At 40.4% G+C, this 14,253-nt stretch overlaps 1 protein-coding gene across 1 annotated transcript in view; it reads left to right on the forward strand.

Annotated features, from left to right (window-relative positions):
• UNC13C (unc-13 homolog C) overlaps positions 1-14,253 on the forward strand; it is a 692,691-nt gene that overhangs the window by 502,936 nt on the left and 175,502 nt on the right. Inside the window, exons 20-23 of the mRNA XM_019504241.1 lie at positions 5,707-5,833; positions 6,696-6,792; positions 7,702-7,845; positions 10,906-10,983. Coding sequence (XP_019359786.1) covers positions 5,707-5,833; positions 6,696-6,792; positions 7,702-7,845; positions 10,906-10,983 — 446 coding nt within the window. The remainder of the gene's footprint in view (positions 1-5,706; positions 5,834-6,695; positions 6,793-7,701; positions 7,846-10,905; positions 10,984-14,253) is intronic.

Here is a 14,253-nt window from a genome sequence, read left to right on the forward strand (position 1 = left end):
GGCCTTCCTGAAGTCCAGAAAGACTATATCTACCATGACACCTGCATCCCGTGATTTTGTGACCTGATCGTAGAAGGCAATCAGGTTGGTCTGACAGGATCTGCCCCTAATGAAGCCATTCTGGTTGCCCTTGAGCATCATCCCCACTGCTGGCCCATCACAGATATGCTCCTTGATAATCTTCTCAAAGAGCTTCCCCTAGATTGAAGTAAGACTAACGGGCCTATAGTTGCCCGGGTCCTCCCTCTCTCCTTTTTTAAAGATGGGGACCACATTGGCCCTCTTCCAGTCATCCGGCACCTGGCCAGAGCACCACAAGTGCTTGTAAAGCCATGCCAGGGGCTCCTCAATAACCCCTGCCAATTTCCTCAACACCTTGGGGTAGAGAGCATCTGCACCTGCTGATTTTAACATATCCAGCCCCTCCAGAAGTTCTCTAACCCGGTCCTCCCTGACCCAAGGCTTGGTGGAAGCATTGTTTAAACTACCCTGCTTAGTTTCTGCCTTGGTATCAGTTAGTGAGCTGTCTGTGTTCTAGCAGCTGAGCATCAGACAACTGTGGCTAGCAGCAGCACTGATCTTCTAATGGATTCTGTACTTGCTAGCAAGAGGGATTCCAGATTTAGAATACCTTTTTCTTCAAGGCTCTTTTATTTTATTATATTCATTGACTCAATCTTGATTGAAGAATTAATTCACTGTTTTCACCCCCCTCTTCCCCAAGACAGAGACAGTCAGTTGCACAAGCACCCATGTCATGAGTTTTGCCTGTCAGCAGCTAGGGGTGCAGGGCCCCAGAACCCAGAAGCCCTGCACCTATCTCTTTGACAGCTGACAGACTTCGTGGCCTCAGCAGGGACTAGCAAGCCTGCAGCTTTCACCCTGCTGCGCCTTAACACACTCAGTGTCACCCATATCACGAGTTTTGCTTGTCCACAGCTTGAGGTACATTTTCCCCCAAACCCCTGCACCTATCTCCTTGAAACTTGGAAGGCTTTGTGGCCTCAGCAGGGGCTAGCATGCCTGTAGTTTTGACCCCACTGAGGCTTAACAGGTACACGTGACATGAGTTTTGCTTTCAAGACTTTGGGGTACAGTTTGCCTGAAGTCCCTGCACATATCTCCTTGAAACATGGCAGGCTTCATGCCCTCAGAAGGGGTTACCATTCCTTCAAGTTTCATCCACATCAAACCAGAAACGACAAAGTTCTAGGCTGTTTCAAGCTTCCCCATTATAGCCTATGGGCGAAACGTCGAAACAGCATCGAAACAGTGAAATTGTTTCGACAAAACATAACAGAACAGCTGTTTTTAATCTAAACAAAATTAAAAATGGAATGCTGTTCCATTGAAATGCTGTTCCATTGAAATGTCAAAATGCAAGTTGAAATGAAATACGGAGCCATTTTGTTCTGCTGTCTCCTCAGATTTCACAGGTTTGGGCCTGTGCAGAACTTAATAAGTTCCAACTTTGGTCCTTGGGCCCGCCCTGTTCAACATCTTCATCAGTGATTTGGATGAGGGGGTGCAAAGCACCCTGTTCAAGTTTGCTGATGACACTAAGATGTGGGGGGATGTGGGCACAATAGAGGGGAGCAACAGGCTACAGTTGGACCTAGATAGGTTACAAGGATGGGCGGAGGAGAACAGGATGGGGTTTAACACAGACAAGTGTAAGGTGATGCACCTGGGGAGGAACAATCGGCACCATACATACAGGCTGGGGAACTCCCCTCTTGTCAGCACGGAGGTGGAAAAGGATCTGGGAGTCATTATTGACTCCAAGATGAACATGAGTCGGCAATGTGGGGAGGCGGCTAGGAAGGCCAACTGCACCTTGTCGTGCATCCACAGATGCATCTCGAGCAGGTCCAAGGAGGTGATCCTCCCCCTCTATGCGGCACTGGTCAGGCCGCAGCTGGAGTACTGCGTCCAGTTCTGGGCGCCGCACTTTAAGAGGGATGTGGACAGCATCGAGAGGGTCCAGAGGAGGGCCACTCGTATGATCAAGGGACAGCAGGGTAGGTCCTATGAGGAAAGGTTGCGGGACCTGAACCTGTTCAGCCTTCAAAAGAGAAGGCTGAGGGGGGATCTTGTGGCCTGTTATAAACTGGTTAGGGGGGATCAGCAGGTGCTGGGGGAGTCCCTGTTCCCCCGAGCGCCGCAAGGAGTGACCAGGAACAATGGTCACAAGCTGGCGGAGGGAAGGTTTAAGTTGGACATCAGGAGGCGCTACTTCACGGTCAGGGCGGCTAGGGTCTGGAACCAGCTTCCAAGTGAGGTGGTGCAGGCTCCCACCCTGGGGGTTTTTAAGAGGAGGTTGGATGACCACCTTACTGGGGTCGTTTGACCCCAGTGCTCTTCCTCCCATGGTAGGGGGTCGGACTAGATGATCTGCTCAGGTCCCTTCCGACCCTAGAAACTATGAAACTATGAAACAAAAGCTCAAGTGACTGAATAGCAAATGCTAACACAGTGGAATAACTTTTGTAATAATAAATATTGACATGCTGAAATGTATAATAGACCACAAATAAGCATATGAAAAAATGAATAGCTTTAGACTAAATTCTGCTTACAAACTACAGTTCATATTAAAATCTGTGAAAGTTTATAACTACAAGTTCTTAATTTAGCTCTTTATGGCACAAAATACACCTTTAAGTAATGCACTGTACATAATGTCACCTAGTGGAGCTAATGTTAATTTTTTTTTCTATTACACGATTAGTTTTCAAACAATTTTAATTAAGCATTTTTTCCTTTTCTTAAAATATTCATACAACTGAAAAGATCATTTACATTCAAGAGATCTAATTTTATACAAAATTATTACACTGCAGTTTGAAGAGGTAATTCAATGTTTTATTTTGTAAATTTAATGAGATATTTTAATCCTAGTTGTTCAAATTAAATATGCATTAGATCTTGCTGTTAAATAAATTTTAAAGAATTACTTTCCTGAACTATGTGAAACTGACACAGATGTTTTAATCAATTTTATGTATCGTGGTTGGGTTAGTTTAAGAGAAGAAACCATAGATATATAATTAAGCAGCTGTATTTGAATTTGGCTTTTCACAAGACCAGAAAATTTGCTAGACTGTTCTGTTTACCTTAACAATGTTTGCTTGGCAATTGCATGGTGGGATATTTATGTCAAGTCAAAAAAACTGCTTCTTTTATTTTCTTTGGTTATTTTTAAAAGACATTTTAAAATTTCCTTCTTTCTTCCAGTAGTAAAGAAGTGGAGCAGAAGTTGGGAAAGGTCATGACAAGTAGCTGATTTATAACTGCATCTGGAAACAGGCTATATAATGCAGCACAGATGACAACCTAGGATAGCAAAATATGAGAAAAATGCGGGTTGTTGTTTTGCCTATGGGGGCAGAATCCCTGGTTATTGCTTTAGAATTTCATTTTTGGAAGCAGCCAAAGAGACAGTGGGAGAGGATTCACTCTGTGTGACCTGACTTCACATTAATGTCCTACCAAACAGTTGCTCTGGATGTTATTAAATTAGAGTTTTTGTTATGTTTTTAAAGGGAATTAATATATACCTTGCTCACACACAGTTTTTACTAATAGCAGCTTGTTAGTATTTTACATGAGAGATATAAATGACATCTTAATATTGATTATAAGCTCTTATCTATTCCTTTCTATGGAAACACTGATATTAACAGGGCTGCCATAAGCTAACTCTTCAGTCTGTGACTTGGTTTGATGTCTCAGTCTTCCATAGCTACATAGTGAAACACTTAACTGGTTGAACATGCAGGATGTATTTCTTGGTTATTTCATCCACAGTAAAAAGTTGCATATGCCTCACACATCCTTTTCACTCTCATTCTCTAGTTGTTTAGATCAGGGTGCTCATCCTTCGGCCCATGGGCCAAATGCAGCAGGGCCACTTAAAAAAGCTCCCCTCCCCTCCTAGTCAGTGCCCAAACCTGAAGCACCAGGTGCTTGGTGCCACACCTACCTCCCCCCATGAGTCTGGGCCACCCCCCCCTTTCCTCCATGGTGCTGGATTGGGGGGGCCATGCCTCCTTTTCACCCCACAGGCCAGAACACATCCCCTTCCCTCAGTGGAGCCAGTCCATGCCCCCTTTCCTCTGTGGGGCTGGATTAAGGCTCCTTCCCCCCCATGAGGCCAGGTCGCATTCCTCCCCTGCCTGCCCCCTTGCAAGACTAGGTGAAGACCCCCTGTTCCCTCCCCCTATGCAGGGCCAGACTGCAACCACCCCTATCCCCTCCATGTGGCTGAATGTTGGCCCCCATGCCAGACCCAGGCACTGGACTGAAATCACCATCCAGCCTGCCGTCAGACCAGGCAATGCACATCCGACTGGTTTAGGTGACCCGTACATTAGGTTTATAACAGTTGATTGTCATCAAGGTTTTTTTCCCCCCCATGTATGTCTAAATTTAGAGCTGTACAAAGTTGTGACAGTTTCTGTTGTTGGAGGACTGAGCCTTTGTGTTCCTGTACCTGGATACAAAGGAAGATTGTGGTTAGGGAAGTAGAAAATGATAACTGGAAAAGTCTGATTGTTTGCTACTGTTGTAAGTCATTCCTAAGCCTGCTTGATTATTGTTGTATTTTTTTAAATTAATTTGTCTTGCTGTAAATAACTTGAGTGTACCAGAACTGGACACAGTGCTGAGAATCAGTACCCCACCCCATTTGCCCACTGTAATCGATGATATTCACAACTGTAATACTGACCAAAGTCATGACCTGTGTCTTAAGGGAACATTCTTAACATTTTTTGAATAGCAAGCCATTACATCAGGGGCAGGCAATTATTTTGGGTGGACAGCTGCTTACCGAGTTTTGGCAAGCCATTGAGGGCCTCATGACAGGCAGCCCAGGGCAGATAAATATTAATTTTCTAAATATTTTAGGGGTCCCACAGGCTGAATAGAATGGCCTGGTTGGCCACATCCAGCCCGCAGGCCACATTTTGCCCACCCCTGCATTACATGGTAGTGGAGCTAATTTTAAATCTCATTTTAAAAAATACTGCTATATTAAAATGGCTTTTCTACTCAGGCTTCAGGAAAAAATGAATATCTTGAGAGTTGTGATGCCTTCTTCCTTCTACTATGGCATGTTATTGTTCTTTAACTAGACAATAAAAGTGTTGCCTGTTTACAGTTGCAGTGCCCATACCTTCAGATGTTCTAACTGTACCAGTTACTATTTTAATTTGCATTACATCACAGCTGTAGCTTTATTTATTTTCTAACTTGGTTCCTCTACCCATGCAGTTCGCATCAAGCCAAGAGAAATCTGAATGAAGTTTGAAAGTGATTAACCTATTAAAACATTCTTCTGTATTGAATTTTCAAACCTTTTTTTCTCAGGGAGGCAGTATGGTCTTCACATTATTCTATGATAAAATTAGTTTTACTTTACACAATAGCCAAAGATCATTTTAGTAATGAGAACCTCAAAAGATTTTGTGCTTGAACTTTTCTCTAGTGATGCAGAGAACCTGTGGTTGAAATTGTGGGTGCAATCTCAAACTGTTTGCCTGTAATGTAATCACCTTATTATAGTGCATATATTATGGTGCACATATATATGTGTGTGTATATATTAATTACTGCATATAATGATAAAATCAAGGAATGTGCAGGGATATTATTTACTATCAGAACTTCATTAAATGTTTTTTATTTTCTCTCCTATCGTAGAACACGAAAAGCAGCGGTTATGCAAAAGCACAGATTACATGAATTTACACTTCAAAGTGAAATGGTTTTATAATGAATATGTAAAAGAACTCTCTGACCTCAAGGATGCAGCACCTGAATACTCTCTGTGAGTACTGTGTTGGAAGAGGGGGTTGTTTTCTCAGTTTCTGTTAAGGTTTATTTTCTTTAAATATTTATCCATAATGCCATTAAAGGCAAAATGAATTTAAGCTGTTAAGTACTAATAACATCTTAAGTATGCTCTTCAAACCTTTTCTATTTATTCTACCAAATGAATGTTACACATATGTAAAATATAATTAACCACTCTGCATGTATTTGTTCAACAAGTTTATGTACCAAGATTAAACAAATAAAATCTTAAAGCCAAAGGATTCCAGGAGGAGATTTAAAAATGTAAATACAGCAACAGTGTTATGTGATTGCAGTCATTCCACACCAGAACCTGGATTAAGATACAGCATTATTGGGGCTAGTTTATTGAAGCAGTTGTTATTCCATGGGCTAATTTTCTTCTCAAACTTTCTTTTTCTCCTTTCTTACTGTAAGTAGTGTATGGTCTCTAGAAATGCACAGATTGGGCAATCACCTTAATGTTGGTAAGATTAATTCTCTACAAGGTTGAAATCAATTAGTGCTGTAGCAAAATTCAGTTCTGTGATATAAAAGTATTCACAGAAAAAAACAAATGCCATTTATTTATTTAAAACGACCAAAGCGAAAAAAACGAAAACAAAACAAATTTGTAATAATGGACTCAAATATCAAGTGTATGTTCTTTCAAATGCATGTTTTTAAATATGAAAAAAATTGTTAGTTTTAGCTATTTTGGATTCTGATCTACTTTCTAATAATATATATAATTTTAATAATGAAATACTACTGCAGATAATAAAAGAGCAACATATTTTTAACAGCATGAATATTTTAAAGTAACCTAAATATGATCTCTGGGAAATTCATTTTAGGTGGTTTGAACCCTTTGTCATTCAATGGTTGGATGAAAATGAAGATGTCTCAATGGAATTTCTTCATGGCGCACTAGAAAGAGACAAAAAAGATGGAGTGAGTCCTTTTCATTAAAAAATAAAGATCTATTAAGGCAACATCAGAACATTACAAAATGCCATACAACACTGTTAGTCCTTATGCAATAGCCTTATAGCACCTGATAAGCTGGACAGCCATTCCTTCTCAGTACTGGTACCTGCGTGCTAATTGTATTTGAACTCCTTAATGATTTTCTGCCTACCTAAATTCCCCTTGTGGTTTCATTTGAAAATATTTTTGTTTCTTGCCCAGCAGTGGTTTTTCCTGCTTGTTTGCACTGTCCATCAGCTACTATGTTTAAACCATCAGGTGGTTTATATAAAATAAAAATACTATTATAGCAATGCAACTTATATAGAGAGCAAGTTAATATACAGTTATTAAAATTCAAGTTTTACATGTAGCTAAAGATACAGATTCCATCCACTAAGATCCTGCTGCCATCAGGGCTAAGGGTTTGGGTGAAGTCCTGGCCCCATAGAAACTAATGAAGTGTTATAACTGATTTCAATGCAGATGTTTTCACCCCACATATTTTGTGCAGAGGCTGAGGTATTTATGATACAGTTTCAGAAAAGGAAACTATTTATATTGCAGTGCAGTCTTCCTCTCTGCCTTTGTTTTCTCCCCCACTTTGAGTCCCAGTGAAGCCAGTTCAACTTCCCGTAGATTAAGTAGCAAATCCAATACAAAACCATGATTTTAGATTGTAAAGCATTCTGCTACCCCCATAAAAGTACAAGAGAAGACATAAAATCATATTAGGAGTTTATTATGTTTAAATTTACAAGCCATTTTTTAACTTCCTTTTTCTCAGTCTAGGATGGATTTAAAGTATAAGGCATTCAATTAATGTTTTATTGTTGAGACATAGATAGCTTCTCATGTGTTAACCCATTTAAATTATTTTTCTTCCTTCTCCAGTTCCAGCAAACATCAGATCATGCCCTTTTCTCTTGCTCTGTGGTAGATGTCTTCACACAGCTCAATCAAAGCTTCGAGATTATCAGGAAACTGGAGTGCCCTAATCCTGAAGCGCTATCTCATTTAATGAGAAGATTTGCAAAGGTAGATTAAATCAATGTGCCTCAACCAAGTTTGAGAGGAAGCAATATTCTGTTCTTGCTGTGCTTACACATGAATAATTCTAATGTTATTTAAAAGAAAACTCCTCTATTTTAAACTGGAAAAACTTCCTATTTTAAACAGGATTCTTATAACTTGGTCTTTTTTGAGCAGGGTTGATGGCTTGTTCTTCTCTGAGTAATTGCAAGTGGTTGGAGGAACTCTTATTTCTACTAACTTCATATTTTACAATATTAAATATTCATGTTTAGAGTTTCTCAAATTCTTCATTTCTTTTGGGGGTCTTCATATTGAATTTCTACATAGTTTTCAGAGCAATTCTTAACTTTAACACAGTGATCTTCTGGGTCAGTGCAAGCGCAGGAAGAATTTTGTGGCTTAGGTTGGGTTTGGCACCAGAGCAGTATTGGACTGCTGCTAGGTTGTGTTGAACCACACATGAGTTTTATTAGCAGTCCAGTCAGGGCACTCTCCCTCTTATTGTTTGATGGCAATTAAACTGCCATATTTTCTCACATACAACACACACCTTTCCCCCAAAAGTCAGGGTGTATATTTTTTATCATACAATATGTGTTCTTCGCTGGAAAAAGTAAATGCCAGGAGACACTGTACAAGCCATGCAGCTGCCAAGATAGCAGAGTCCCATGTTAACACTCTCACAGCCATAGCTATTGCCTGAGCACTGTAGCTTGCACTAAAAGCAACAAGTGAGCTGTTTTGTAGCATCTTGATGAGGTTTATGATGTGGAAACACCAGTTTATTTACATGAATTACTTAAAGAATTCAGTCTTGTTCTTGCAAGGGTCTTGGGCCTAACCTTGTGTGACATTAAGTAAATCCTCCTGGAAACAAAGAGTGTCCAGGAAGTGTGGCATCCCAGGAGACAGTTTGAATAAGGCTGCTGGCAAAAGTGACTTCCTGGTGCCAGACTTCCTGGACACATGCTGTGCTCCCAGAAAGACTTACTCCGTGTCACACAGTCAGCCACAACTCTGAAAAATCTTCTTCTCTAGATTCTGCTTTCCAAAAACAAAGTGCTTGTTTTATTTGGAGATTGTTATATGCAAGAAAATATGGTAATGGAATTTCCTTTTGTCTCCGGATTGCTAAAGGATATGTTGAACAATGCAAGTGTCAGGTTAGGGATTTCAACGAACTTTAGTATGTTGCCTGCTTTCCTTCCATTTTAAGATTTCACCATTGAAAAATAATTCTTCCATAAGGTTTATCAGCCATTTTTAAAACAAACTTTACTGTATACTATTGAAATGTTGTGTATGTAATACAGTTTCAACTTCTTTAGTTGGATTCCCTAGAGGAAAAAATTACTTGGAGCCAGCTGATCATATTCCAGCCAGATCAATAAGCACATCAGCAAAAATGTGGTGCCTTCTCCTTGCTAGATAGCAACAGCCACCAAAACCAGTGCTAAGAGACAGCCTCCATGTAAATGACCCTCTTTTTTCATTGATCTCTTAGAATCTACAGTTTCATAGCAGACGCTAGGGTCTCCCAGTCTGTGTGATGGGAGAAGGGAGTCTTTATAGAGCTTTGCTTCCCAGAGCCATCTCCCTACTGTGGGCTTTGCCTTTGAATGGGATGCATATTTTGCATTAGACCACTACTCTACCATTCAGGAGACACAGGCTCTATTCCCAGTTTTTAAAATAAGCTGGGAGTGGATTGCTGTGTGTGTTGAACAAGCCACTTCTCTCCTCTACCTCAATTTCCCCATTATGCTTGCCTCCCTGGTAAAGTATTTTGAGGATGAGAAATGCTGTTAAGAATTAGGTATCCTTATTGCTACTACCGATTATTAGAATAACAAAGTTAATTAAACTACAGCACAAATGGCATGCTTACCATACTGTGTTGGTTAACCTGATGCTCTTTCTGTTTTAAGGCCATAAGCACATTTATTTTTCACATTAAAAAGAATTAAACATTCTTTTATTTTGTACACAGAAACATTTTTTTTGTTTTGTTGCTGAGATCTTGTATACCAAATTCTGCCTACCTTGAAAATATTAACGCCCAAGTTTATAAGAATTATGATTTTAAAAACTTGTATTTTTTTAACTAAATAAGTATTTATACAATATCTCCCCCTCCCCATCCCCAATTCCCAATACAATAACTACAGAGGGTTGGAGGAAGAACTGCAAGTACAGGGTGACTGGTGTATCTATATTTGTAAAACAATGTTTGTTATGGAGCCTAATAATAAATGAGGTGGGAATTATAAAGCTGTATGCAAATGAAATATTATACTTTAGGTAAAGTCCAAAAGTAATGTTCTTCATTATGTCTGAACGCAAGTTTGAACAGCTGTGGATAGAAGATATTTCAAAGTGGTCAGCTCCCTGTTTCTTCTGAATTTATTAATCTGCTGTTTAAGAAGCTTGCACATTATTAGGCTAGCTTCCTACTGGGTTGTTACACTTCCTTGAAAGCTTTAGACCTCCATTATAATGCTTGTAGTCTTGAAGGACTTTGTATTTATACCTATTTTTGTGCTTTCATCATAACTTTCCTAAATCTGCAAGCAAGGATCATAGTCCCATGATTATTGTGGCCTAATCTCACTTCTGTGGGGTTTAGACATTGCTGCCTTGGTTCTTGTTTCTCCATTGTTTTTCATCTGTGGGTTGTTGCTCTAGGGATTTTTGAGCTCACTAAAGTTCTGCTTAATTATGTGTGCATTGAAGAAACTAGAGCTCAATGTTCTTGCTTCTCAATTTCAGCATTACTAGCTTTAAAGTCTGTGTCCTACAGTAAATTATATTTCCTTCAAAAATGCAGCTCCTCAGTAGGTCAGTATTTGAAAATGTGCACATGCTAAACAGTAATATGAATAAAAACTAAAATTTAGTGAATTTAAAGGATAAAAACAATTTTCTATGGATTATTTTATAACATTATCTATCTCCTTTACAAATTCAAATTCCATTGAATCTTTTTGTATATTTATTTGCAAAGCTCTGCAGACAATATTTTGCATATTAGCTATCTTAGTCAAGCATTTCCTTCCCATGCAGACTATCAACAAAGTGCTTCTTCAGTATGCTGCAATTATATCAAATGACTTCAGTTCATATTGTGAGAAAGAAAATGTGGTGAGTATGCTTAATTTTAAATAGAAAATGTATTTTGAAAATATAAATACATTTAGAGAATGTATCATATTTACTGAAAATATGATCATTTTTTAGTGAAAAACAAGGGGAGAAAAGCTATTTTTTTCCACAGGACAGTATATTTTCAGTGATTGCTTACATTGAAATATCACAGCTGTCGGTAGGTAAAATTAACAAAGTGTCCCTAAATATGATTTGTATATCTCAACCCTATACTCTACTACTTATTTAGTTTGTGAAACTGGATGGTATTGTCAGTAATATTGTACCTTGGAGCTGTAGATACAAGATCAGACTTTTTCATAGTCCACTGCAAAGGCATGAAAACATAATAACGACTGGGAAATTCAGTCAGATGGGGTTTTTTCCCAAGCATCAATAATACCTACATTTTCATTTGAGTTCTCTTTGCATCAGTTTATCTTTCCTTATTAATGATCATTACCAGAGAATTTCCTCATGTATCAAGTGTGCAAATTATTTTTCTAGTTAAGCTGACTGTGACTTTAAAAAAATTACCAGGAAAAATCAGCATTTCCAAGAAAGTGGGAGACAGACTAAAAGCTCTTGAATGGTCTCATTCACACATGTAACCAGGAACCTGGCAGGAGTGTGATATTACTATTCAGTGTAAGGGCTTCCTGGTAACATCTAATGTCCAAAGATGAGTGAAACACAGCCTTAACTTGGCAACTCTGGAGCAGACAATAGCCACCTGGAATTATCTGCAGGCATTCCAGCTGCATTCACTGTGCTATGTATAACTGGGCGCATCTACATGAGACACTAAATGTGCTGTAGACTAATTCTACTCCACATTAGCACATCACAGCAAAAACCATGCTAATGCACAGTAGAGCTAGTCTACTATGCATTAGCATCACTAAAAAAGTGTGTACTGGTGTTAATGTGCAGTAGCACTGTTTACTGTACATTGAGCTAGTACCTGTTATTACAGGTTCTAAACTTAATGCACCATAACTACAGCGCATTAATGTATCTGTAGATGTGCCCACTGTGCTCAAGGGGAAGTAAACTGGAGCATAAAGATAAGGCATACTGGGTGAGCCATGATGCTCTGGGATGTGTGCATGACCTGTGTGTGAATAAAATAAAAAGATGCATATATATGTTAAAAGATCTATAGCATCCCTCATTTCAGTGCTGCAGTATGTAGAGGCTGTCTGGAGTGACACATTGAATTATTCTTGACTTGCCAAGTCAGAAGTCAGGAGATGGAAGATGATTGTAGTCTGTGGGAAAGTGAAAGTCTTGGAATTCTGTGCATAAGGATAAAAGGCTTATAACATGTAGCAGATATGGTGTTCTTTCTGTGAAGCAGGCTCAGGATGTGAGTGTAGGCAACTCTTGTTCACTACAGCAGGACGTAACTCACAGAGGGCAGACTTAATTTTCAGGGATCTTACCTTAGTTCTGCATTTGCTTATTTTGAGAAGTTTAAAACTGTAATACTTTAACTCCATTTCTTGCTTGTCATAAATCTGAGTTTCATAGTTCAGCATTCTGAAAAGGCAAGGAATACCTAGTCAACCGTGTCATTTTGGTCACTGGAACATCTGAGATTTTTTAAAATGAAAGAGGAGTTAGTGATTGTTTATGCCAGAGCTGTGCAACTTCAGTGCAGCTGGGGGCCACAGAATTCACGAGCCATGTGGTGTGGGGACAGTTCCTCCTGGAATTGCACTCCTCTACTGAGTGGACCCCTGGGATCTGTCTCCTCCCCCCACCACATGGGCCAAGACACGTGGCTTCCTGAGATATTGCCTCCACTGTGCAAGCTACACACGTGTCATGTGGCCCCCTGCCACCCTGCTGTGTGGTGAGCACTGACAGTGTGCAGCCCCATCCTGGATTCTCCCCTGCCATATGGCAGCAGGAGAGACAGCTGCAGGGGCCCATAAGCTGCATGCTGGTCCCTTGTGGGCCATAGGCAACCCATAGGCTGTCACTTGGACATCCTTGGTTATATACCATTCTAGTTACCTTGTAGGTTTGCAGGTTAGATATGAATAGGAAACAGTTATGCAATTCCTAAGTGCTCTTCACCCTTCTGTGCACTTGTGGTAGGAGAAATGGAGCAGTGGTCAGATAGTGGTAGCTCTGAAGTGTGTTGTTGCTAACAAGGCCAGTAATAAAAATTAAGGGCAGTTTTTTACCCCAAACCTTGACAGTTTTATTATAGGGGGGAGGGGAAAGGAGGTTATAGTCATTTTCAGAATGGAAAAAAAACAATGTATTTTCTCTTTCTCTACCTCCTGCCTTACCTGGAATATATAGCCCCTGCCCTCATATCCACCTTGCTTTCTGATGCCTGCAACTTCTGCTGCTGCATACATATATCATATGTGGCAACTTACTGGTCAGCCACACACCTCCTTTATTATGTAGGTGTGTAAACCAAATACTGAACCAAACACTGCACTTCTGTTCTCGCCTTCTTATGCTGTACAGCAGAATTCCCCACACGTGCTTGGGCCAGCCCATCACAACCAGGTGTTGGCCCTCTTAGCCAGCAGTCAGGTAAAAAATGGATGTGGTCAATCCTCTTCCCCATAGTTGTTTTCAGTCTTCCCAAGACTTGTAGGGTGACACATACCATAACTTTGTATTTCCTAGTTATTAGAAGTTTAGGTTTCCTTTGGGGCTCTCTTCCATCTCACTTTTCTCCATCTAGATCCTCATTCTAACGATGGAGCACAAACTGGGGCACAGGCAGTCACTGAAGCCATAGCTTCAGTGTGCAAGACAGCCAACAAAAATTATTATAGGATAGTGCCAGCTCTGTTATGGTTAAGGTTGAAAACTTCCATCTGTTCCATCATGGCCAACCGCACCTTGTCATGCATCCACAGATGCATCTCAAGCAGGTCCAAGGAAGTGATACTCCCCCTCTATGCGGCACTGGTCAGGCCGCAGCTGGAGTACTGCATCCAGTTCTGGGCGCCGCACTTCAAGAGGGATGTGGACAACATGGAGAGGGTCCAGAGGAGGGCCACCCACATGATCAGGGGGCAGCAGGGCAGGCCCTACGAGGAGAGTTTATGGGACCTGAACCTGTTCAGCCTCCACAAGGAAAGGCTGAGGGGGGATGTAGTGGCCTGTTACAAACTAGTCAGAGGGGACCAGCAGGCACTGGGGAAGTCCCTGTTCCCCCGAGCACTACCAGGAGTGACCAGGAATAATCGTCACAAGCTGGCAGAGGGTAGATTTAAGCTAGATATCAGGAGG

Source organism: Gavialis gangeticus, unplaced genomic scaffold (genome assembly GCF_001723915.1).
Source record: "Gavialis gangeticus isolate Ggan-Ray unplaced genomic scaffold, GavGan_comp1, whole genome shotgun sequence".
NCBI lineage: Eukaryota > Metazoa > Chordata > Crocodylia > Gavialidae > Gavialis > Gavialis gangeticus.